Source organism: Mobula birostris, chromosome 3 (genome assembly GCF_030028105.1).
Source record: "Mobula birostris isolate sMobBir1 chromosome 3, sMobBir1.hap1, whole genome shotgun sequence".
Classification (NCBI taxonomy): Eukaryota; Metazoa; Chordata; class Chondrichthyes; order Myliobatiformes; family Myliobatidae; genus Mobula; species Mobula birostris.
This window is the reverse complement of record NC_092372.1, coordinates 111111171-111137002: the sequence shown is the minus strand read 5'-3', so window position 1 is coordinate 111137002 and position 25832 is coordinate 111111171. Positions and strand designations below refer to the sequence as shown.

The window sequence follows — 25832 nt, the reverse complement described above, 5'->3', positions numbered from 1 at the left end:
CACTGCGGAAAGTGGAGTGAGGTGGGGAGGTGAAGATACGTTTAGAGGTAGAACCCCTTTGGAGATGGTGGAAGTTGTGGAGGTTGCTGTATTGGGTGCAGAGGCTGATTGGGGTAGTAGGTAAAGACAAGAGGGACTCTATCATTATTAAGGTGGTGGGAAGAATGGGTGAGCATGGGTGTACGGGAAATGGAGGAGATGCAGGTGAGGGCAACATCAATAATGGAGGGAGGGAAAACATGTTCTTTAAAGAAGGAGGACATCTCTTGGTGTCCTTGAATGGAAAGTCGTGTCCTGGGAACCAACGTGGTGGAGGTGAAGAAACTGAGAAAGGGAATGGCATTTTTACAGGAGTCAGAGTGGGAAGAAGTATAGTCCAGATAACCATAGAATCAGTAGGTTTATAAAAGATGTCAGTTAGTATTTTGTCTCCAGAGATGAAGACAGAGAGATTGAGAAAGGGAAGGTCGTCTCAGAGATGCACCAATTGAATTTTAAGAGATTTAAGCAGAAAGTTAGAGGCAAAGTTGATAAAATTGATTAGCTCAGTATGGGTGTATGAATCAATGCCAATGCAGTCATCAATGTAGTGGGGAAAGAGTTGGGATGTATGATCAGAGATGGCTTCGAACATGGACTGTTCTACATAGCTAACAAAGAGGCAGGCATAGGTGGGGCAGATGCAAGTGTACCTGGCTACCCCTTGAGTTTGGGGAAAGTGGAAGGCTGAAGGAAAAATTGTTCAGGGTGAGGACCAGATTTTCCAGATGTGGGAATGTAGTGGTTGAGGGAAATTGGTTGATTCTTTTGTGAAGAAGGAAGCAAAGAGCTTTGAGGCCTTCTTGGTGGGGATAGAAGTGTATGGGGACTGAACATCTATGATGAACATGAGTTGGTCAGATCTAGGAAATTGAAAGTTATTGAGGTGAGCAAGGGTGTGAGAACTGTCATGGATGTAGGTGAGAAGGAACTGAACCAAGGAGGTTAGAATGGAAATGAGATATAAGGACACCAGTTCAGTGGGGCATTGTAATGGCAGCGTGTCAAAACAGATACAGGTTACTTTGTCTCTCAGAGAATGCTTAGCCTTTCTGATAGTGATAGTGATATAGATGTACCTTTGGGCCATCATATCTAAGCTAGCCTATTTATCCATTTACACATATCTCATTTTCCTGCACTAGGTTGATATTGTTCCATCCTTCACCTTTTGGATTACCTTTCACAATACCTCTTAAACATAGAGATTGCATTGATTCCAGCCCCACCTTTGGCAGCAAGTTCCAGAGATCAACTATTCTCTGTTTAATAAAGAAGATTTTTCCTCTTATAATTTTATATATCCCCAGCAGGTCATCCTTCAGTCACCTTTACTTCAGGGAAAACAAGATCCAGTCTCTTCCCATAACTGATGTCCTCCAATTCAGGCAATGTCTGGGTAAATTGTCCAGCAGAACTACATCCCACCTATAGTGTGGTGAACTGCGCCTAATACTCCAAGTGCAGTCTAACTAGTGTTTTGTAAAGTTGTAACATAACACCCCAACTTTTGCATCCTTGCCGCAAACTATGAAGGAGAGCAGGCTATATACTTTCTTCACTTGAACCCCATGGTCCCTCTATTCATCAACATTCCTTAGCACCCTACCATTTGCTCTATATGTTCTCCCCACTTTTGACTTGCTAAAATGCATCATCTTGCACTTTCAGGATGAAATTCCATCCCAAATGTTGACAATATTTGCTGTCTGATTTTTAAAAAACTTCACACTACTAATGTGGTATTCTAAAAATGATTCCCATGATATTGATCATATTACCTTTTGTAGAAATAAAACTGACATAAAATGTAAATGAAAATCAGGAACCATGTACAAAGCATTTACTAGGAAGTCATGAATCACAGTTGTAAACGCCTGAATGCATAAACCATGTCTGATCGCAAAACCCCAAATCATTTATCTGCTAACCCATCAAACTGCCCAGATCACTCCTGATATTCACCCCAGCCATGGTGAAAATGCCCTAGATTACTAACTCCCAAACCTCCTCATGTACCAAGCAATTTTTGATAACTATATTTCCTATAATTGTTGACACATGCCCTGCATACCAATCACATTCTTCCTGACTCAGCCTAATCACTGCAACTCCTGCCAACTCCTTTTCTTCCCAGCAAACTCCGGTAGCTGATCACTCCGACTCCTCTGCCAACTGACTGATACTGATAAATCATTCTTGCTTATTTGGGATCATGCTTTGCCTTGTATCAAGATATGTTTATGTCCACAACCAAATATCCTGGCAGCAGTCCTGGTCATAGAGTCACAGAGTCACAGAGTCCACCAGATTTGTGGTCACCAGTGAGACCTATTACATTAATTCCATCTTCCAGCACTTGTATGTGCCCGTTAGAATAGAAGGCAAGGGTAACATGTTTTAGGACCCTTGGTTTTCGAGAGATCTGAACGCCTGGTTAAGAAAAGAAGGTGCATAGCAGGTGGGAGTAAATGAAGTACTTGAAGTGTATAAGAAATGCAAGACAACATTGAAAAAAGAAATCAGGAGAACAAAAAGAAGGTATAAGATTGCTCATGCAGACGATGTGAAGGAGAATCCTAAGGCTGACAGAAGATAGAAAATGAGTGCCAAAAGGGCAATGTTATAGTAGTCATGGTGGATTTCAACATACAGATAGATTGGGGAAATTAGATTGGTGCTGGAACCGAAAAGGGAGAACTTCTAGAATGCCAATGAGATGAGATGGCTTTTTAGATCAGTTCACGGTTGAGCCCATAAGGGGATCAGCTATTCTAAACTGGATGCTGTGTAATGAACTGGAATTGATTATAGAGATTAAGGTAAAAAAAAACCCTTAGGGGAGGGTGATCATGATATGATAGAATTCACCCTGAAATTGAGAAGGAGAAGATAAATCAGATGTATCAGTATTACTGTGGAGTAAAGACAATTACCGAGCCATGAAAGAGGGAGATGGCCAAAACTGATTGGATAAAAACACTGGTAGGGGTGACAGCAGAGTAGCAATAGCTGGAAAATGAATTATCATTCATTTTCCAACACTGTATTCCATCTGCCACTTTTTTGCCTATTCTTCCAATGTGTCTAAGTCCTGCTGCAATTACATTGCCTCCTCAACACCCCTCCACCTATCTTCATATCATCCACAAATTTTGCCAGAAAGCCATCAATTCCATTATCCAAATCACTGACAAACAATGTGAAAGGTAGCGATCCCAATACTGACGCCTGAGGAACACCACTAGTCACCGGCAGCCAACTAGAAAAAGCCCCTTTATTCCCACTCGCTGCCTCCTGCCTGTCAGCCATTCCTCTATTGATGCCAGTATCTTACCTGTAATGCCACTGGATTTTATATTGTTAAGTAGCCTTATCAAATGCCTTCTGAAAATCAAAGTATATGACATCCTTTGTAATAGCAATAAGACCATAAGCCATTGCAATGGCACTCACTCCTGCTCCCTGACACTCATGGACCTCTGGCACACTGATAGTGTCTTCCTCAGTGAAGACAGATGCAAAGTACCCATTAAATTCATCTGTCATTTCTTTGTCACCCATTACTACCTCACTAGCATCATTTTCCAGTGATCCAATATCAATTCTTACCTCCCTTTTACTCTTTATTTAATGGGAAAAACTTTAAAGTATCCTGCTTTCTATTATTAGCTAGATTGCTCTCATATTTCATTTTCTCCCTTCTTATAGCTTATTCAGTCACCTTTTGTTGGATTTTAAAAGCTTCTCTATCATATTACTTGCCATTCACTTTTGCTTCCTGATATGCTCTTTCCTTGGTTTTTATGTAGTCCTTAACCTCCCTTGTCAGCCACGGTTGCCTAACCTGCCATTTGAGAACAACTTCTTCTGTGGGACGTATCTATGCTGCGCCTTGTGAACTATTCCCAGAAACTTCAGCCATCTCCAGTGTTCTACCGTCTTCCCCGCTGTATCCTCTTCCAATCCACCTGGGCAAGCTCCTCTCTCATGCCTCTGTAACTCCTTTTATGCCATTGCGATACTGATACATGTGACTTGTGCTTTTCCCTCTCAAATTGCAGTATGTATTCAATCATATAATGATCACTGTGTCCTAAGATCCCTTTACATTAAGCTCTCGAAGAAGATCTGATTTATTACACAACACCCAATCTAAGATAGCCTTTCCCCAAGTAGGCTTATGCACAAGCTGCTCTAAAATGCCACCTTGTAGGCAATCAACAAATTCCCTGTCTTGCGATCCAACACCAACCTGATTTTCCCAATCCCCTTGCATATTGAAGCGCCCCATTACAATTGTGTCATTACCCCTATTACATGCCTTTTCCAGCTCCCTTTGCAAACTCAACCCCACATCTTGGCTACTATTTTGAGACCTATTTATGATTCCCATAATGGTATTTTTTCACCCTTGCAGTTTCTTAGCTACACCCACAAAGATTCAACATTCTCTAACCCTATGTCACCTCTTTCTAAAGATGTAATTCCATCTCCTCTTTTGCTACATTGATGACTGCATTGGCGCTGCTTCCTTCTCCCATACTAAGCTTGTTGACTTTATCAACTTGCTTCCATCTTCCACCCTGCCCCCAAATTTACTCGGTCCATTTCCAACACCCGCTTCTCTTTCTCAATCTCTCTGTCTCCGGAGACAGTCTATCTACTGATACCTTTTATAAACCCATTAACTCTCACAGCTACCTGAACTATATCTCTTCCCATCTTGTCACTTGTAAAAATGCCATCCTCTTCTCTCAGTTCCTCCATCCCCAGCACATCTGCTCTCAGGATGTGGCTTTTTATTCCATAGTGAAAGAGATGTCCTCCACATTCAAAGAAAGAGTCTTTCCTTCCTCCACCGTCAATGCGGCCCTCAACCTCATCTCTTCCATCCCGTGCATGTGTGCCTTCTCCCCATCCTCCTGCCACCACACCAAGGATAGGGTTCCTTTAGTCCTCACCTTCCACCCACTAGCTTCCATGTCCAGCACACATTTCTCCATAACTTCCACCATCTCCTACAGGATCACATCACTTAGCACAACTTTCCTCCCCCCCCCCCCCGCCCCCGTGACACTTACTGCTTTCTACAGGGATCGCTCACTACGCAACTCACTTGTCCATTCATCCCTCCCCACTGATCTCCCTCCTGGCATTTATCCTTGTGAGCGGAACAAGTGCCCCTACATCTTCTTCCTCACTGCCATTCAGGGCCCCAAACAATCCTTCCAAGTGAGGCAACAGCATAATTGTGAGTCTTTTGTGGTTATCTACTGATGCTCCTGATGGGACCTCCTGTATATTGGTAAGACCCCATGTAGATTGGGAGACCACTTTCCCAAGCACCTGTGCTCCATCTGCCAAAAAAGTAGGATCTCTTGGTAGCCACCCATTTCAATTCTACTTCCCATTCCCATTCTGACATGTCAATCTATGGCCTCTGCTACTGCCACAATGAGGCCACACTCCAGTTGGAGGAGCAACACCTTATATTCCGTCAGGGTAGCCTCCAGTGTGATGGCATGAACATCAATTTCTTGAACTTTTAAGTAATTACCCCTCCAGCATTCCCAATTCCTGTCTCCCTCTCTCACCTTCTCCTTACATGCTCATCACCTCTCTGTGGTGCTTCTCCTTCCTTTTCTCACATGGTCTTCTACCCTCTCCTATCAGATTCCCCCTCCTCCAACCCTTTATCTCTTTCACAGTCATTTCCCAGCTCTTTACTTCACCTTCATCCCTCTCTCCTGGTTTCACCTATCACCTACCACCTTGTACTACTTCCTCCTCTCCACCTACCTTCTTGCCCTGATCTCGTCTTTTTATCCAATCCTAATGATAGGTCTCAACCCGAAATGCAGACTGTTTAATCCTTCTGTAGACGCTGCCTGGCCTGCTGAGTTCCTCCATTATTTTGTATGTGTTGCTAAAAAATGGCAGATGGAATCTGAGAGGACTAACGAGGGTAGGTCTTGCACATTGAGTGGTTGGGCACTCAGGAATGAGGAAGAACAAAGGGATCTGGGATCACAGGTCTATATTTCATTGAAAGTGCGTCGTAAAGAAAGCTTTTGGCACATTGGCCTTCATAGATCAAAGTATTGAGTACAGGAGTTGGAATGTTATGTTGAAGTTGTATGAGATGTTGTTGAGGCCTAATATGGAGTATTGTGTGCAGTTTTGGCCTCCTACTTACAGGAAAGAAATAAATAAGGTTAAAAGAGTACAGATCCTTTACAAGGATGTTGCTGGGACGGGATGACCTGAGTTATAAGGAAAGATTGAATAGGTTTGAACTATATTCCCTAGAACATAGAAGATTGAGGAGAGATTCGATAGATGTATACAGAATTATGAGGGGTATAGATGGGGTAAATGCAAGAAGGCTTTTTCCACTGAGGTTGGGTTAACGTTCAAGTAGAGGTCATGGTTTAAAGATGAAGTGTTTAAGGGAAACACAAGGGGAATCTTCTGTTAGAGGGTGGTGAGAGTGTGGAACAAGCTGCCAGTGTAAATAGTGGAAGTGATGTCAATTTGAACATTGAAGAGTAGTTCTCATAAACTTCTTCCGCCCCAGCTGTGTGGTGGGCTTAACTCACTCACTAACTAACTATAAGCTCAAATACAAAGCACATGCTACAGTCCATGTTCCAAGCCTACACTGGAAGCACACCCGAGATTTTTCTACACTACATTGATAACTGTATTAGTGTTGCTTCCTGCACCTAAGCTGAACTCATTAATTGTATCATCTTTGTCCCAACTTCCACTTGCCCTCAAATTTACTTGATCCATCTCTGAAATCTCTTTCCACTTTCTCCACCTCTCTGTGTCTGTCTCTGGAGATAGACTATCTATTGATATCTTTTATATACATACCGATTCTTGCAGCGTGCTTGAATATATCTGTTTGCACCATGTCACTTGTAAAAATGCTGTTTCCTTTTCTCTTATTCTCCATCACTACCGGATGAAGTTTTCCATTCCAGAACACCTGAAGCATCCTCTGTTTTCAAAGAAAGCTGTTTCTTTTCTACCACCATCAATGCTGCCCTCACTCACATCTGCATTTTCCACACATCTGGCCTCATCCCATCCTCCTGCCACCGTAACAGGAATGGGGTTCCCCTTGTCCTTATCTACCACCCCACGATCTTCCATATCCAGCATATTATTCTCCTTAACTGCACCTTAGGGTTCTGAAAGAGGTAGTGTTAGAGATTGTGGTGGCATTAGAAATGATCTTTCAAAAATCATTGGACTCTGGCATGGTGCCAGAGGACTGGAAAATTGCAAATGTTACTCCACTCTTTAAGAAAGGAGGAAGGCAACAGAAAGGAAATTATAGACCTGTTCCCCTGACCTCAGTGGTTGAGAAGATGTTAGAATCAATTGTTAAGGATGAGGTGATGGAGTACTTGGTAACACAGGACAAGATAATATAACCATATAACAATTACAGCACGGAAACAGGCCATCTCGGCCCTTCTAGTCCATGCCAAACTCCCACTCTCACCTAGTCCCACCGACCTGCACTCGGTCCATAACCCTCCATTCCATTCCTGTCCATATATCTATCCAATTTAACTTTAAACGACAACATCGAACCTGCCTCAACCATTTCTGCTGGAAGCTCGTTCCACACAGCTACCACTCTTTGAGTAAAGAAGTTCCCCCTCATCTTACCCCTAAACTTTTGCCCTTTAACTCTCAACTCGTGTCCTCTTGTTTGTATCTTCCCTACTCTCAATGGAAAAAGCCTATCCACATCAACTCTATCAATCCCCCTCATAATTTTAAACACCTCTATCAAGTCCCCTCTCAACCTTCTACGCTCCAAAGAATAAAGACCTAACTTGTTCAACCTTTCTCTGTAACTTCAGAGATGAAACCCAGGCAACATTTTAGTAAACCTCCTCTGTACTCTCTCAATTTTATTGACATCTTTCCTATAATTCCGTGACCAGAACTGTACACAATACTCCAAAATTGGCCTTAACAATGCCTTATACAATTTCAACATTACATCCCAACTCCTATACTCAATGCTCTGATTAATAAAGGCCAGCATACCAAAAGCTTTCTTCACCACCCTATCCACATGAGATTCCACCTTCAGGGAACTATGCACCATTATTCCTAGATCCCTCCGTTCTACAGCATTCTTCAATGCCCTACCATTTATCATGTATGTCCTATTTTGATTAGTCCTACCAAAATGTAGCACCTCACATTTTTCAGCTTTAAACTCCATCTGCCATCTTTCAGCCTACTCTTCTAACTCGCCTAAATCTCACTGCAAGCTTTGAAAACCTACTTCATAATCCACAACGCCACCTATCTTAGTATCATCTGCATACTTACTAATCCAATTTACCACCCCATCATCCAGATCATTAATATATATGACAAACAACATTGGACCCAGTACGGATCCCTGAGGCACACCGCTACACACCATCCTCCAATCTGACACACAGTTATCCACCACTACTCTCTGGCGTCTCCCATCCAGCCACTGCTGAATCCATTTTACTACTTTGATATTAATGCCTAACGATTGAACCTTCCTAACTAACCTTCCATGTGGAACCTTGTCAAAGGCCTTACTGAAGTCCACATAGACAACATCCACCACTTTACCCTCGTCAACTTTCCTAGTAACCTCATCAAAAAATTCAATAAGATTTGTCAAACATGACCTTCCACGCACAAATCCATGTTGACTGTTCCTATTCAGACCCTGTCTATCCAGATAATTATATATACCATCTCTAAGAATACTTTCCATCAATTTACCCAGCACTGACGTCAAACTCACAGGCTGATGATTGCTAGGTTTACTGTTAGAACCCTTTTTAAACAATGGAACCACATGAGCAATATGCCAATCCTCCAGCACCATCCCCGTTTCTAATGACACTTGAGATATTTCTGTCAGAGTCCCCGCTATTTCCACACTAACTTCCCCCGAGGTCCTTGGGAATACCTTGTCTGGACCCGGAGACTTATCCACTTTTATATTCCTTAAGAGCACCAGTACTTCCTCTTTTTTAATCGTCATACTTTCCATAACTACCCTTCTTGTTCCTTTACCTTAAACAATTCAATATCCTTCTCCTTAGTGAATACTGAAGAAAAGAAATTGTTCAAAATCTCCCCCATCTCTTTTGGCTCCGCATATAGCCATCCACTCTGATTCTTTAAGGGACCAATTTTATCCCTCACTATCCTTTTGCTATTTATATAACTGTAGAAACCCTTTGGATTTATTTTCACCTTACTTGCTAAAGCTGCCTCGTATCTTTTAGCTTTTCTAATTTCTTTCTTAAGATCCTTTTTCCATTCTTTATATTCCTCGAGCACCTCATTAACTCCAAGTTGCCTATATTTATTGTAAATCCCTCTCTTTTTCCGGACCAAGTTTCCTATATCCCTTGAAAACCATGGGTCTCTCAAACTTCTAACCTTTCCTTTCAACCTAACAGGAACATAAATATCCTGTACCCTCAAAATTTCACCTTTAAATGACCTCCATTTCTCTATTACATCCTTCCCATAAAACAAATTGTCCCAATCCACTCCTTCTAAATCCTTTCGCATCTCCTCAAAGTTAGCCTTTCTCCAATCAAAAATCTCAGCCCTGGGTCCAGTCCTATCCTTTTCCATAATTATATTGAAACTAATGGTGTTGTGATCGCTGGACCCGAAGTGCTCCCTAACACATACCTCTGTCACCTGCCCTATCTCATTCTCTAACAGGAGATCCAACACTGCCCCTTCTCTGGTTGGTACCTCTATGTATTGCTGCAAAAAACTATCTTGCACACTTTTGACAAACTCCAAACCATCCAGCTCTTTTACAGAATGGGCTTCCTAGTCTATGTGTGGAAATATAAGATCTTCCACAATCACAAGCTTGTGCTTACTACAAGAATCTGCTAACTCCTTACAAATTTGCTCCTCCAGTTCTCGATCCCCATTAGGTGGTCTATAATACACCCGTATAAGCGTCACTACACCTTTCCTATTCCTCAATTCCACCCAAATAGCCTCCCTGGACAAGTCCACTAATCTATTCTGCCAGAGGACCACTGTTATATTTTCTCTGACAAGCAATGCAACACCTCCCCCTCTTGCCCCTCCTATCTTGCCTGAAGCAACGAAATCCTGGAATATTTAGTTGCCAATCACACCCCTCCTGCAACCATGTTTCACTAATAGCTACATCATATTTCCAGGTATCAATATGATAGTACAAAGTCAGCATGGAAAATCCTGCCTGATGAACCTGCTGGAATTCTTTGAGGAGATTACAAGTAGGACAGATAAAGGGGATGCAGTGGATGTTGTATATTTGGACTTTCAGAAGGCCTTTGAGAAGGTGTCAAACATGAGGCTGGTTACCAAGTTAACAGCCCATTGTATTGCAGGAAAGTTACTGGCATGGTTAGAACTTTGGGTGACTGGTAGGAGGCAGTGAGTGTGAATAAAAGGAACCTTTTCTGATTGGCTGCCAGTGATTAGTGGTGTTCCACTGGGGTCAGTGTTGGGACCACTTGTTTTTTTGCTGTATATAAATGATTTAGATGATGGAGTTGCCGAGTTTGCAAATGATACGAAGAGGGGCAGGTAGTGTTGAGGGAACAGGTAGGATGCAGAAGGACTTAAACAGATTAGGAGAATGGGCAAGAAAGTGGTAAACAAAATACAGTGCTGAAAAATGCATGGTCATGCACCTTGGTAGTAGAAATAAATGTGTGGATATTTTCTAAACAGGGAAAAATCCAGGAATCTGAGGTGCAGAGGGACTTGGGAGTCCCTGAAGGTTGATTCACTGGTGAGGAATGCAAATACCATGTTAGCATTCATTTCAAGAGGTCTGGAATATAAGAGCAAGGATGTGATGTTGAGGCTTTATAAGGCACTGGTGAGGTCTCACCCTAAGTACTGTGAACAGTTTTAGGCCCCTCATCTTAGAAAAGATGTGCTGGCATTGGAGAGGTTCCAGAGGAGTTTCACAAGGATGATTCCAGGAATGAAAGGGTTATTGTACAAGGAATGTTTGATAGCTTTGGGTCTGTACCCACAGGAATTCAGAAGGATGAGGGGGGATCTCATTGAAACCTTTCAAATGTTGATAGGCCGAGACAGAGTAGATGTGGAAAGGATATTTCCCATGGTAGGAGAGTCTAGGAGGAGAGGGCACAGCCTCAGGATAGAGAGGCATCCATTTAAAACAGATGTGCAGAGAAATTTCTTTAGCCAAAGGGTGGTGAATTTATGGAATTTGTTGCCACGTGCAGCTATGGAGGCCAGGTTGTTGGATGTATTTAAGGCAGAGATTACCTCTTCTTATTTACCCCTCGATCGTGACCCCACTAAGGAGCACCAGGCCATTGTCTCCCACACCATCAACAACTTTATCCGCTCAGGGGATCTCCCATCCACTGCTACCAACCTTACAGTTCCCACACCCCGCACTTCCCGTTTCTACCTCCTACCCAAGATCCACAAACCTGCCTGTCCTGGCCGACCTATTGTCTCAGCTTGCTCCTGCCCCACCGAACTCGTTTCTGCATACCTCGACACAGTTTTATCCCCCCTTGTTCAATCCCTTCCGACCTACGTTCGTGACACTTCTCACGCTCTTAAACTTTTCGATGATTTTAAGTTCCCTGGCCCCCACCGCTTTATTTTCACCATGGATGTCCAGTCCCTATATACTTCCAGCCCCCATCAGGAAGGTCTCAAAGCTCTACGCTTCTTTTTGGATTCCAGACCTAATCAGTTCCCCTCTACCACCGCTCTGCTCCGTCTAGCGGAATTAGTCCTTACTCTTAATAATTTCTCCTTTGGCTCCTCCCACTTCCTCCAAACTAAAGGTGTAGCTATGGGCACCTGTATGGGTCCTAGCTATGCCTGCCTTTTTGTTGGCTTTGTGGAACAATCTATGTTCCGTGCCTGTTCTGGTATCTGTCCCCCACTTTTCCTTCGCCATCGACGACTGCATTGGCGCTGCTTCCTGCACGCATGCAGAACTCGTTGACTTTATTAACTTTGCCTCCAACTTTCACCCTGCCCTCAAGTTTACCTGGTCCATTTCCGACACCTCCCTCCCCTTTCTAGATCTTTCTGTCTCTGTCTCTGGAGACAGCTTATCCACTGATGTCTACTATAAGCCTACTGACTCTCACAGCTATCTGGACTATTCCTCTTCTCACCCTGTCTCTTGCAAAAACGCCATCCCCTTCTCGCAATTCCTCCGTCTCCGCCGCATCTGCTCTCAGGATGAGGCTTTTCATTCTAGGACGAGGGAGATGTCTTCCTTTTTTAAAGAAAGGGGCTTCCCTTCCTCCACTATCAACTCTGCTCTTAAACGCATCTCCCCCATTTCACGCACATCTGCTCTCACTCCATCCTTCCGCCACCCCACTAGGAATAGGGTTCCCCTGATCCTCACCTACCACCCCACCAGCCTCCGGGTCCAACATATTATTCTCCGTAACTTCCGCCAACTCCAACGGGAACCCACCACTAAGCACATCTTTCCCTCCCCCCCTCTCTCTGCATTCCGCAGGGATCGCTCCCCACGCAACTCCCTTGTCCATTCGTCCCCCCCCATCCCTCCCCACTGATCTCCCTCCTGGCACTTATCCATGTAAGCGGAACAAGTGCTACACATGCCCTTACACTTCCTCCCTTACCACCATTCAGGGCCCCAAACAGTCCTTCCAGGTGAGGCAACACTTCACCTGTGAGTTGACTGGGGTGATATACTGCGTCCGGTGCTCCCGATGTGGCCTTTTATATATTGGCGAGACCCGACGCAGACTGGGAGACCGCTTTGCTGAACATCTACGCTCTGTCCGCCAGAGAAAGCAGGATCTCCCAGTGGCCACACATTTTAATTCCACATCCCATTCCCATTCTGACATGTCTATCCACGGCCTCCTCTACTGTAAAGATGAAGCCACACTCAGGTTGGAAGAACAACACCTTATATTCCGTCTGGGTAGCCTCCAACCTGATGGCATGAACATCGACTTCTCTAACTTCCGCTAAGGCCCCACCTCCCCCTCGTACCCCATCTGTTACTTATTTTTATGCACACATTCTTTCTCTCACTCTCCTTTTTCTCCCTCTGTCCCTCTGACTATACCCCTTGCCCATCCTCTGGGTCCCCTCCCCCCCCCGTCTTTCTTCCCGGACCTGCTGCCCCATGATCCTCTCGTATCCCCTTTTGCCTATCACCTGTCCAGCTCTTGGCTCCATCCCTCCCCCTCCCCCTCCTGTCTTCTCCTATCATTTTGGATCTCCCCCTCCCCCTCCAACTTTCAAATCCCTTACTCACTCTTCATTCAGTTAGTCCTGACGAAGGGTCTCGGCCTGAAACGTCGACTGCACCTCTTCCTACAGATGCTGCCTGGCCTGCTGCGTTCACCAGCAACTTTGATGTGTGTTGCTTGAGATTAATAGGTTCTTGATTGGTCGCAGTGTCAAAGGTTACGGGAAAAGGGCGGGAACTGTGGTTGAGGAGGAAATAAAATAAAGATCAGCCATGATTGAATGGCGGAGCAGACTCGATGGGCCAGATGGCCTAATTCTGCTCCTATGTCTTACGGTCTTAACTTGTGCCAACTACAATAGGATCCTACCACAAACATATCTTTTCTTCCTCTCACTTTCCATAGGAATTGCTCTTTACATAACACCCTTATCTATATGTCTTTACCCATTGATGTCCCTCCTGGCACTTATCTATGCAAGCGAGACAAGTGGTAAACCTACCCCTTTGTCAATATTCAGGGCCCAAACACTTCTTCCACGTGAGGGAACACTCCATCTTTAAATCTGTTGAGGTTATCTACTGTATCCTATGTTCCTGGTGCAGGTTGACGGACTACTATGATGATCAGCTTCATTCCATCTGCTTCAGATGGTGGGATTTCCTAATGGCTACCCAATCCGACTCAACTTTCCATTCTAATTCCAACATGTTAGTCTACGGCTTCCTCTAGTGCCATGATAAGGCCATATTCAGGTTGGAGGAGCAACACTTCATATTCCATCCTGGTAGCTTCCAACCTGAGTGTATGAACATCAATTTCTCCAACTTCTGATAATTCCTCCCCTTTTCCCCCATCTCTCTTTTCCAATCCCCATCATGATTCCCCTTTTACCCCTACTCGTCACCTCCCTCTGGTGTCCCTCCTCCTTTCCTTTCTTCCCTTGTCCACTGACTGCTCATACCAGAGTCCACCTCCTTCAGCCCTTCACCTTCCACCTGTCACCTCCCTGCTTGTTACTTCATCACCCCTTTCCCACCACCCACTTTCCCCGTCACCTGGTTTCACCTATCAGCTGCCAGTTTGTACTACTTCCGCTCACCCCTTTCTTATTTTGGGTTCTGCTCCCTTCTATTCCAGTCCTGATGAAGGGTTTTGGCCCAAAGTGCTGACTGCTTATTCCCCTCCACAGATACTCTCTGACTTGCTGAGTCCTCTAGCATTTTATGTGCGTGTTGCTCAAGATTTACAGCATCTGCAGAATCTCTTGTGATTGTGGTACTTTTGTTGTGAGGTTGCCATTTGTAAATCTGCCTTTTTTTTCATTAGAACTGGCCAGAGAACTGGATTTTAGTGAAGAGCAGATTCATCAGATCAGAATTGAAAACCCTAATTCCTTAGTGGACCAGAGCCAGGCACTTTTAAAATATTGGATGGAAAGAGATGGCAACTGTGCTTCAGGTAAGATGTATGCTGATTGAGTATTGTCGTAATGCAAGTCTGAATTTTATAAGACATTCTTCTAGGGTGCATCACAACCTGGTATGGAAGTTGTCCTGTCCAAGACTGGAAGAAGATCGTGAACATAGCCCAGCACATCACACAATCCATTCTTACGTCCTTGGACTCACTTTACACCGCACGCTGTCGGAGCAGTGCTGCCAGGATAATCAAGGACACGACCCACCCAGCCAACACACTTTTTGTCCCTCTTCCCTCTGAGAGAAGGCTCAGGAGCTTGAAGACTCGTATGGCCAGATTTGATTACAGCTTCTTTCCAACTGTGATAAGACTGCTGAACAGATCCTGAGCCGGATCTGGGCCGTACCCTCCAAATATCCGGACCTGCCTCTTGGTTTTTTTGCATTTCCTTATTTTCCCTTTTCTATTTTCTATTTATGATTTATAATTTAATTTTTTATTATATTTACTATCAATTTGTGTTCCAGGGAGCGCGAAGCGCAGAATCAAATATTGCTGTGATGAGTGTGCGCTCTAGTATCAATTGTTTGGCGACAATAATGTAATAATCAGTAATAAATAAATGTTCCATGACAAACTATCCATGGGGTTTTCCACAGGGTTTAATGTGGCAGCAGACATTGGGTTTCTTACCCAACATGATGCCTTCAGAAGGCACTGGTAACAGTTGAATAGAGGCTAACAATTATGCTGTGCCTGAAAACACCAGAGTGGAAAATTTTCAATGATACACATAGATGTACAGTACCTCACAGTGCATTATTTAGTTACCATGTCACTATGGAAAAAGATCTTGGCGATTGTAGATTGAAAAGATTGAGCATATAGACATTAAGAAAGAAGATTTGCTGGAGCTTTTGGAAACATCAAGTTGGATAAGTCTCCGGGACCAGATGAGATGTACCCCCGGCTACTGTGGGAGGTGAAGGAGGAGATTGCTGAGCCTCTGTCAATGACCTTTGCATCATCAATGGGGATGGGGGAGGTTCCGGAGGATTGCAGGGTTACAGATTTTGTTCCCTTATTCAAGAAAGGGAGTAGAGATAGCCCAGGAAATTATAGACCAGTGAGTCTTTCTCCAGTAGTTAGTAATTTGATGGAAAAGATCCTGAGAGGCAGGTTTTACGAACATTTGGAGAGGCATAATATGATTAGGAATAGTCAGCATGGCTTTGTAAAACGCAGGTTGTGTCTTACGAGCCTGATTAAATTTTTTTGAGGATGTGGCTAAGCACATTGATGAAGGTAGAGTAGTAGATGTATTGTATATGGATTTCAGCAGGGCATTTGACAAGGTACCCCATACAAGGCTTATTGAGAAAGTAAAAAGGCATGGGATCCAAGGGAACCTTGTTTTGTACATCCAGATCTGGCTTGCTCACAGAAGGCAAAGAGTGGTTGTAGACGGGTCATATTTTGCATGGAAGTTGGTGACCAGTGGTGTGCCTCAGGGATCTGTTCTGGGACCCCTACTCTTTGTCATTTTTGTAAATAACCTGGATGAGGAAGTGGAGGGATGGGTTAGTAGGTCAAATATGATGGCAGAATATAGTGTTAATGGTAAGACTCTTGGCAGTGTGGACGATCAGAGGGATCTTGGGGTCTGAGTCCACAGGACACTTAAAGCTGTTGCGCAGGTTGACTCTGTGGTTAAGAAGGCAGATGGTGCATTGGCCTTCATCAACTGTGGGATTGAGTTTAGGAGCCAAAAGGTAATGTTGCAGCTTTATAGGACCCTGGTCAGACGCCACTTGGAGTACTGTGTTCAGTTCTGGTCGCCTCACTACAGGAAGGATGTGGAAACCATAGAAAGGGTGCAGAGGAGATTTACAAGAATGTTGCCTGGATTGGGGAGCATGCCTTATGAGAATAGGTTGAGTGAACTCAGCCTTTTCTCCTTGGAGCGGAGGAAGATGAGAGGTGACCTGACAGAGGTGTATAAGATGATGAGAGGCATTAATCTTGTGGATAGTCAGAGGCTTTTTTTCCAGGGCTGACAATGGCTAACACAAGAGGGCACAGTTTTAAGGTGCTTGGAAGTAGATACAGAGGACATGTCAAGGGTTTAAAAATGCAAACATGTTGAAATCTGCAGATGCTGGAAATTCAAGCAACACACACAAAATGCTGGTAGAACGCAGCAGGCCAGGCAGCATCTATAGGAAGAGGTACAGTCGACGTTTCGGACCAAGATCCTATAGATGCTGCCTGGCCTGCTGCATTCCATCAGCATTTTGTGTGTATTACATGTGGGTATGTTTTTTACGCAGAGAGTGGTGAGTGCGTGGAATAGGCTGTCCGCGACAGTGGTGGAGGCAGCTACGACAGGATCTTTTAAGAGTCCCCTGGATAGGTACATGGAGCTTAGAAAAATAGAGGGCTATGGGTAACCCTAGGTAATTTCTAAACTAAGTACATGTTCAGCACAGCATTGTGGGCCAAAGGACCTGTATTGTGCTGTAGGTTTCTCTGTTTCTATGTAAGCATCAATGAATAATTGATTACTAACATGATTGGGAACTTACCCACTGCCCAAGGTTAAAAGGCAGGAGCAGTTCGCGACAGCATAATAGAGCTTTGGCCAGTGGCCAATCGACATTTGGAATTGATTAGTAATAGCAAATTAAAGGAAGGCAGAGGCAAGCAAAGCTGAAATCATCACAGCGGCCATCACCTCAGTGGACATGGTCAGAGTGGTGATCTAAGGCTTTGAGGATTCAGCAAAGAGATGCTTCACTGAGTGAAAGCAAAGGAGAGGAAAGGTCAAATATTTTCATTCTCTTCTTTGTATCTGCTCAGCTCGGGCTATAGGGATGTCAAGCAGGGTAGCTGAATGTTTCTCTTGTGGAATGTGGGAAGGCAGGGAGACCGCCAGTGTCTCTGACGACTACAACTGTGAGAAGTGAATCCAGCTGCAGCTTCTACCAAACCACGTTGAGCTGGAGCTGGAACTGGAACAGGTCATTTGGAAGGATGAGAGGTGATAGATCGGACAAATAGGGAGGTAGTTACACCCAGAAAACTGGGTGACATTCAAAAAGGAGAAAGGGGCTAAGGAGCCAGAGAAGAATACCCCCATGACCATCCTCCTCTACAACAGGCATATCACCTTGGGTGCTGTCGGGAAACAGGGGAGACGGCCTGACTGAGGAATATCACATTAGTCGAGTTTCTAGCACTGAGTCTCACCTGTGACTAGGAAACAAAGGGGGTAGAAGAGGCACGCTATGGTGATAGGGGATTCATTAGTTAGTCTGTGGGCGAGAACGAGATTCCTGGATGGAAAGTTGCCACTATGTGCCAGGGTCTGGGATATCTTGGACTGAGTCCTCAGCATTCTTTAGTGGGAGAGGGAACAGACAGAAGTCGTTGTCCATGAGACACCAATGACATGGGTAGGACAAGCGACAAGGTTCTGCATAAGGAGGTCAAGGAGTTAGGTGCTAAGTTAAAGGGCATGACCTCCAGAGTTGTGATCTCAGAACTGCTACCCATGCCATGTGCTAGTGAGGCTAGAACAAGGAAGATTATACAGTTTAATGCATGGCTAATAAGTTGCTGTAGGAGGGAGGACATAAGATTTTTGGATCATTTGGCTCTTTTCCAGCGAAGGTGCGACCAGTACAGATTTGATGGTTTGGACCTGAACTGGAGGGAGACTAAAATCCTGGCAGTAAGGTTTGTTAATGTTACATGGTGGGGTTTAAACTATAGTTGAAGGGATGATGTGAAGCAGAGTACCAGAACAGTTAGTGGAGGATGTGGACGCAGATGTTGGTAAGACCTCAGACAAAGTTCGGAATCAAAAGACAAATGGTGTGACAAATTGAAAACGGTGAATACAGGACTTTAGGTGTTGTATCTGAATGCATGCAGTGTACGGAAATAGATTGTAGTAAGGTTGTAGATTGGCAGCTATGACGTTCATACAGGAGTGGTGCAATACTGCGTATGATACTCCTGTAGGGGTGGTGTGGTGTATGATACTCCTGGAGGAGTGGGGTGATAGTTGTGTGATACTCATGTACAAATGGTGTGATACTGTGTTGTACAATACTCCTGTAAGAATGGTGAGATTGTTGTATGATACTCCTGTAAGAATTATGTGATACTGTGTTGTATGATACTCCTGTAGGAGTGGTGTGATGTTGTATGATACTCGTGTAGGAATGGTGTGATTGTTGTGTGATACTCATGTAGAAGTGGTGTGATGTATGATACTCATGTAGAAACGGTGTGATTGTTGTGTGAGATTCATGTAGGAGTAATGTGATTGTTGTATGATACTCCTGTAGGAGTGGTGTGATGTTGTATGATACTCGTGTAGGAGTGGTGTGATTGTTGTGTGATACTCCTGTAGGAGTGGTGTGATGTTGTATAATACTCCTGTAGGAGTGGTGTGATACTGTGTTGTATGATACTCCTGTAGGAGTGGTGTGATGTTGTATGATACTCGTGTAGGAGTGGTGTGATACTGTGTTGTATGATACTCCTGTAGGAGTGGTGTGATGTTGTATGATACTCCTGTAGGAGTGGTGTGATTGTTGTATGATACTCCTGTAGGAGTGGTGTGATACTGTGTTGTATGATACTCCTGTAGGAGTGATGTGATATTGTGTTGTATGATACTCCTGTAGCAGTGGTGTGATTGTTGTGTGATTCTAGAATGCCATATACTAGTAAAAGTTCAATAATGTGTTTTCAGGTGGTTAGTTTACATCTTGCTTTTGAATTTAAGAGCAATATTTATGAAGCATAGGATCTCATGTCCTTTATTAGCTGAACTTTGATGTGTATCACCAAAATTTTTCTTTATTAAATTTTTTAAGCTGTGTCAAATTTTAAGCCTACTTCACCAGCCATTTTGACGTGTATTTCTATCCTTCATTCACTTCAATGCTTTCAGAGAATGCAAATATACCCATAGTTTCGATCCACATTGTTTTCTGTTGTGTCTTTGTTACAAATTATTGCTATCATTTTCCTATCAATTGCTATCAATTTCTCAGTAACCACCTCTGAATTTTTTTATAAGGAACCATAAAATCTCTTTGGAGTGGTGTGTGCAGTTCTGGTCTCCATATTACAAGAATGATGTGGAGAGTTTGTAGAAAGTGCAGTGGGTGTTGGCCAGGATGATGCCTGGATTAAAGAGTTATTATCTATAAGGATAAGTTGGATTCTCTGAAGAGTCAAAGGCTGATGGGAGAAGTTTTTGAAGTTATGAGAGCTAGAACTTTTCATAGTGTTAAAATTTCAAATGCAAGGTGTCATAGCTTTAAGGTGAGGAGATGGAATTTAAGGGAGAACTTGGCTGGGAAATTCATGAGTGTCACTCGGGGGATTCTAAACTCACTAGGCGAGGGGGTCAGAAATTGAAGCGATGAGAGGTAGGCAGATATTTTGACCAATAAAAACGTGCAGAAGCTGGATAATGAGACAAGTGCATTGAAGTGTGCATATTTTAATGCCAGAAATATTACGAGTAAAAATGATGAACTGCAAGAATGGATCAATACATGGAACTGTGATGTTGGTGCCATAAAAGAGACTTTGTTGAATGAGGGGCGAGTGGATGTTTAATGTTCCAATATTTTATGTTTTTAAAGAAGGAAGTAAAAGGGGTGGGTGTGAGGGGGAAGGAATATCACATCTATACTCAGAAGGGACATGATGGAGGATTTGTCCAGGAAGGTTTCTCAAATCAGTATGTAGACTGGAACCTCCTTAGGGTAAGAAATTTAGAAGGAGCAAAAATTGGTAGGTGCATCCAAGAAGGTTCCTTAAATCAGTACATGGATGGCCAGTGAGAGGAGTAGCCCTACTGGAGCTAGAGTTGCGTAATGAGCCTGGCCGCATGACTGACCTTTCAGTTGGAGAACATCAAGAGAACAGTGGTCACAACTCCTTATGTTTTAAGATAGGACATGATGATAAGTTTGAACCTTGCAGAAGAGTATTACATTGGAGCAGGGCAAATTATGAGAGTTTTAGGCAGGAAGTAGTGAAAGTTAATTGGGAACAGCTGCTTTTGAGCAAGTGCACATCTGATATGTGGAGGGTGTTTAAAGACCATCTGCACAGAGCACAGGAGAGGTACATTTCCGTAAGAAGAAAGGAGGGCAAGGTAAGGAGACCTTGGAGGTGAGGAAAGGTGATGAGAGTACAGTCAACATTTCGGGCTGAGACTGGAAAAAAAAAGATGAGTCTGTATAAGAAGGTGGGGAGGAGGGAAGGAAGAAGCACAAGGTGATGGGTGAAACCGGAGGGGGTTTGACAGTGCTCTTTTCCATAGTTGCTGCCTGGTCTGCTGAGTTCCTCCAGCATTGTGTGTGTGTTGCTTGGATTTTCAGTAGATTTTCTCTTGTTTAAGAAAGGTAGTGAATTTAGTCAAGAAGTAAAAAAGAAATGTATGTAAGGCTCAGGAAGCTAAGATCAAACAGAGCTCATGATTATATAAAAAAAGCAACAAAAGAAGGGAATCGAAAGAACCAGAAGGGACCATGGCAAATTGGATTAAGGTGAATCCTAAGGCATTCTATACAAATATCAAAAGCAAGATGGTACGATTAACTACTCAAGGTTAAAGGAGGGAATATGTTTTAGGAGGTGGAAGATGTGGGAGAGGTCTTAAATGAGTACTTACTATTAATACTTACCAAGAGGAAGGACATGCTCATGTGTGAGGGCATTTTAAAGTAATGTTTTCCCAGGGCCTGATGGGTTATTTAATGAGGTTATAGCTGGGCCTTGACCAAGATCTTTGTCTGCTCTCTAGCCATAGGCCAAGTCCTGGAGGGCTCACAGGTAGCTAATGTTCCATTATTCAGAAAAGGAAATAGAGATAATCTGGAACCATAGATTAGTGAGTCTTATGGCGGTGGTAGAGAAGCTACTGGGGAGAATTCCTTGAGATAGGAAATATGAGCATTTGGAAAAGCATGGCCTAATTAGGGACTATCAGCATGGCTTTGTGAAGGGCAAGCCATGTCTTACTAATTTGATTGAGTTCCTCATGGAGGTGACAAATATGAAGGTAGAGATGTTGATGTTGTCTACACGGATTTTAAAAGGCATTTGATAAGGTCTGTCATAGGGGGCTATTAAGATGCATGGGATCCACAATGACCTGGCCATTTAAACCATAAGACATAGGAGTAGAAATAGGCCATTCGGCTCATTGAGTCTCCTCCACCATTCAATCATGGCTGATTTATTATCTCACTCAACCTCATTCTCCTGCTTTCTCCCCGTAACCTTTGACACCCCGACAAATCAAAAACCTGTAATGAGTACAGGCACAGCACCGTCAAATGCTCCTTGTACATAAACCCTTTCATTTCTGGAATCATTCTCATGATAATGCTCTGGACCCTCTCCTATGATAGCACATCTTTTCTTTGGTAAGGGGCCCAAAACTGCTTACTATACTCCAATTGTGGTCTGACCAATGCCTTATAAAGTCTTAGCATTGCATCCTTGCTTTCATTCACTAGTCCTCTCAAAATGAATGTTAATATTGCATTTTCTTACCATCAACTCAACTTGTAAGTTAACCCTTACAGATATCTGCACGAGGTCTTGTAAGTGCCTTTGCACTGCTAAGTTTTGAATTTTCTTCCCATTTAGAAAATAGTCTATGACTTTATTCATTCTACCAAAGTGCATGACCATGCACTTCCCTAAACAATATTCCATCTACCACTTATTTGCCCATTCTCCTAATCTTTCTAGACTTTCTGAAGACTACCTGCAAACTACCTGACCCTTCACCTATCTTCGTATTGTCTGTAAACTTGGCCACAAAGCCACCAATTCCATCATCCAAATCATACAGTTTGAGAAGGAGAAGCTAAAATTGGATGTATCAGTATTACAGGAGAGTGAAGGGAATTACAAAGGCATGAGAAGGGGACACTAACAGGGATGACAGCAGAACAACAATGGCTGGAGTTTCTGGGGCAATTCGGAAGGAGCAGGATGGATACATTCTAAAGATGAAAAAGTGTTCTAAAGGGAGGATATCACAACGGTGGCTGACAAGGGAAGTCAAAGATGGCATAAAAGCAAAACAGGGAGCATATAATATGGCAAAAATGAGTGTGGAAGACACTAGCAGTATGCCAGAAATGCGAAGTGTTGGAGACAGAAGTCAGTGTTAATGCTTTTACCAAGGAAACTGTGCTTGGGAGGCTGACTAGTCTGAGGGTCGATAGGTCACCTGGACCAGATGGACTGCACCCCAGGCTTCTCAAAGAGGTAGCTGAAGAGATTGTGGAGACATTGGTAATGATATTTCAAGAATCAATAGATTCTGACATGGTTATAGAGCAGTGATCCTCAACCACCGGGCCACAAAGCACGTGCTACCAGGCTGTGAGGAAACGATATGATTTGGCAATATGAAACGATATGAGTCAGCTGCACCTTTCCTCATTCCCTGTCACTCACTATTGAACTTGAACACCTCCCTCCCCCGTCGGCCGGTCCACAAGAATATTGTCAATATTAAACTGGTCCGCGGTGCCAAAAAGGTTGGGGACCCCTGTTCGAGAGGACTGGAGTATTGCCAATGCCATTCCACTGTTTAAGAATGGAGGGAGGTTAAAGAAAGAAAATTATAGGCCAGTTAGCCTGACTTCAGTAGTTGGAAAAATGTTGGAGTCTTTTATTAAGGATGAGGTTTTGGGGTACTTGCAGGCACATGATAAAATAGACCAAAGTCAGCATGGCTTTCTCAATGGGAAATCTTGCTTGAATAATCTGTTGGAATTCTATGAGGAAATTACAGACAGGAAAGACAGAGGAGAATAAGTGAATGTTGTTGATTTGGATTTTCAGAAGGCCTTTGACAAGGTGCTACACATGAGGCTGCACCCTTAACAAGATGAGAGCCTATTATATTACAGGAAAGATAGGAGCATGGAGAGAAGCAAATACCAGGAATTCTGCAGATGCTGGAAATTCAAGTAACACACATAAAAGTTGCTGGTGAACGCAGCAGGCCAGGCAGCATCTCTAGGAAGAGGTGCAGTCGACGTTTCAGGCCAAGACCCTTCATCAGTGTAGCATGGAGAGAAGATTGGCTTACAGCCAGGAGATAAGGAGTGGGAATAAAGGGAGCCCTTTCTGGTTGGCTGCAGGTAACTAGTGATGTCCTGCGGGACCACTTATTTTTGTCAATGATTTGGATGAAGGAATTGATGGCTTTGTAGCCAAATTTGCAGATGATACGAAGATAGGTGTAGCAACAGGTCATATTGAGGAAGCAGGGTGTCTGCAGAAGAACTTAGACATTGAGGGAATGGGCAAAAAAGTGGCAGATGGAATATAGGGAAGTGTGTGGTCATGCAATTTGGCAAAAGGAATAAATGCGAGGACTATTTTCTAAATGGAGAGAACATTCAGAAACCAGAGGTGCAAAGGGCCTTGGGAGACCTCGTGCAGTATTCCCTAAAGGTTAACTTGCAGGTTGAAGTCAGTGGTAAGGAAGGCAAATGCAATGTTAGTATTCATTTCGAGAGGACTAGAATACAAAAGCAAGGATCTAATGCAGAGGCTTTGTAAGGCATTGGTCAGATCACACTATGAGTATTGTGAGAGGTTTGGAGCCCCTTATACAAGAAAAGATGTGCTGGCATTGGAAATGGTCCAGAGGATGTTCACAAGGATGATTCTGGGAATGAATGGGTTAAAATATGAGGAGTGTTTAATGGCTCTGGGCCTATACTAGCTGGAGTTTAGTAGAAGAATGATAGGGGATCTCATTGATGGGGTCTACAACTGACAACACAGAAAGAAAATGCATGTCAAGAGAGCACTGTTACAATAGTCATGGGGGAGTTCAATGTGCAGGCAGATTGGGATATCAGCTTGATGGTGGATCCCAAGAGGGGAATTTTCTAGAATGCCTGTCAGATAGGTTTTTAGAGCAGCTCATGATTGAGCCCACTAGGGGATCAGCTATTCTGAATTGGGTCTTGTGCAATGAACTGGAATTGATTACAGAGCTTAAGGTAAAGGACACCTTAGGGGTCAGTGATCACAGTATGATAGAATTCAGCCAGTAATTTGAGAAGGAGAAGGTTAAAGTCAGATGTATCAGTATTACATTGGAGTAAAGGGAATTACAGAGGCATGAGAGAGGAGCTGGCCAAAATTGATTAATTAGGAACACTAGCTGAGATGATGACAGAGCAGCAATAGAAACATAGAATAATAGAAAACCTACGGCACCATACAGGCCCTTTGGTCCACAAAGCTGTGCCAAACATGTTCTTAACTTAGAAATTACCTAGGGTTACCTATAGCACTCTATTTTTCTGAGCTCCATGTACCTGTGTAGGAATCCCTTAAAAGACCCTGTCATATCCGCCTCCACCACCGTCACTGGCAGCCCATTCCACGCACTCACCACTCTCTGTGTAAAAAAACTTACCCCTGACATCTCCTCTGTTCCTAGTTCCAAGCACCTTAAAACTGTGTCCTCTAGTGCTAGCCGTTTCAGCCCTGAGAGAACGCCTCTGACTATCCACACGATCAATGCCTCTCATCATCTTATACACCTCTATCAGGTCACCTCTCATCCTCCATTACTGTCAATCAATATTTGGGAAATTAACATCTCCCACCACGACAACCCTGTTATTATTACACCTTTCCAGAATCTGTCTCCCTATCTGCTCCTCGATGTCCCTGTTACTATTGGGTGGTCTATTAAAAACACCCAGTAGAGTTATTGACCCTTTCGTGCTCCTAACTTCCACCCACAGAGACTCTGTAGACAATCCCTCCAAGTCTTCCTCCTTTTCTGCAGCCGTGACACTATCTCTGATCAACAGTGCCATGCCCTCACCTCTTTTGCCTCCCTCCCTGTCCTTTCTGAAACATCTAAAGTCCGGCACTAGAAGCAACCATTCCTGCCCCTGTGCCATCCAAGTCTCTGTAATGGCCACAACACCATAGATCCAAGAACTGATTCATGCTCTAAGTTCATCCGCTTTGCTCATAATACTCCTT

General features: G+C 43.6%; 1 protein-coding gene across 4 annotated transcripts in view; it reads left to right on the top strand.

The window, feature by feature from the left end:
* ank2b (ankyrin 2b, neuronal) overlaps positions 1-25832 on the top strand; it is an 859694-nt gene that overhangs the window by 778294 nt on the left and 55568 nt on the right. For all 4 annotated transcript variants that reach the window (XM_072253201.1, XM_072253200.1, XM_072253199.1 and 1 more), the window contains one exon: positions 14661-14792. In XM_072253201.1, coding sequence (XP_072109302.1) covers positions 14661-14792 — 132 coding nt within the window. The remainder of the gene's footprint in view (positions 1-14660; positions 14793-25832) is intronic.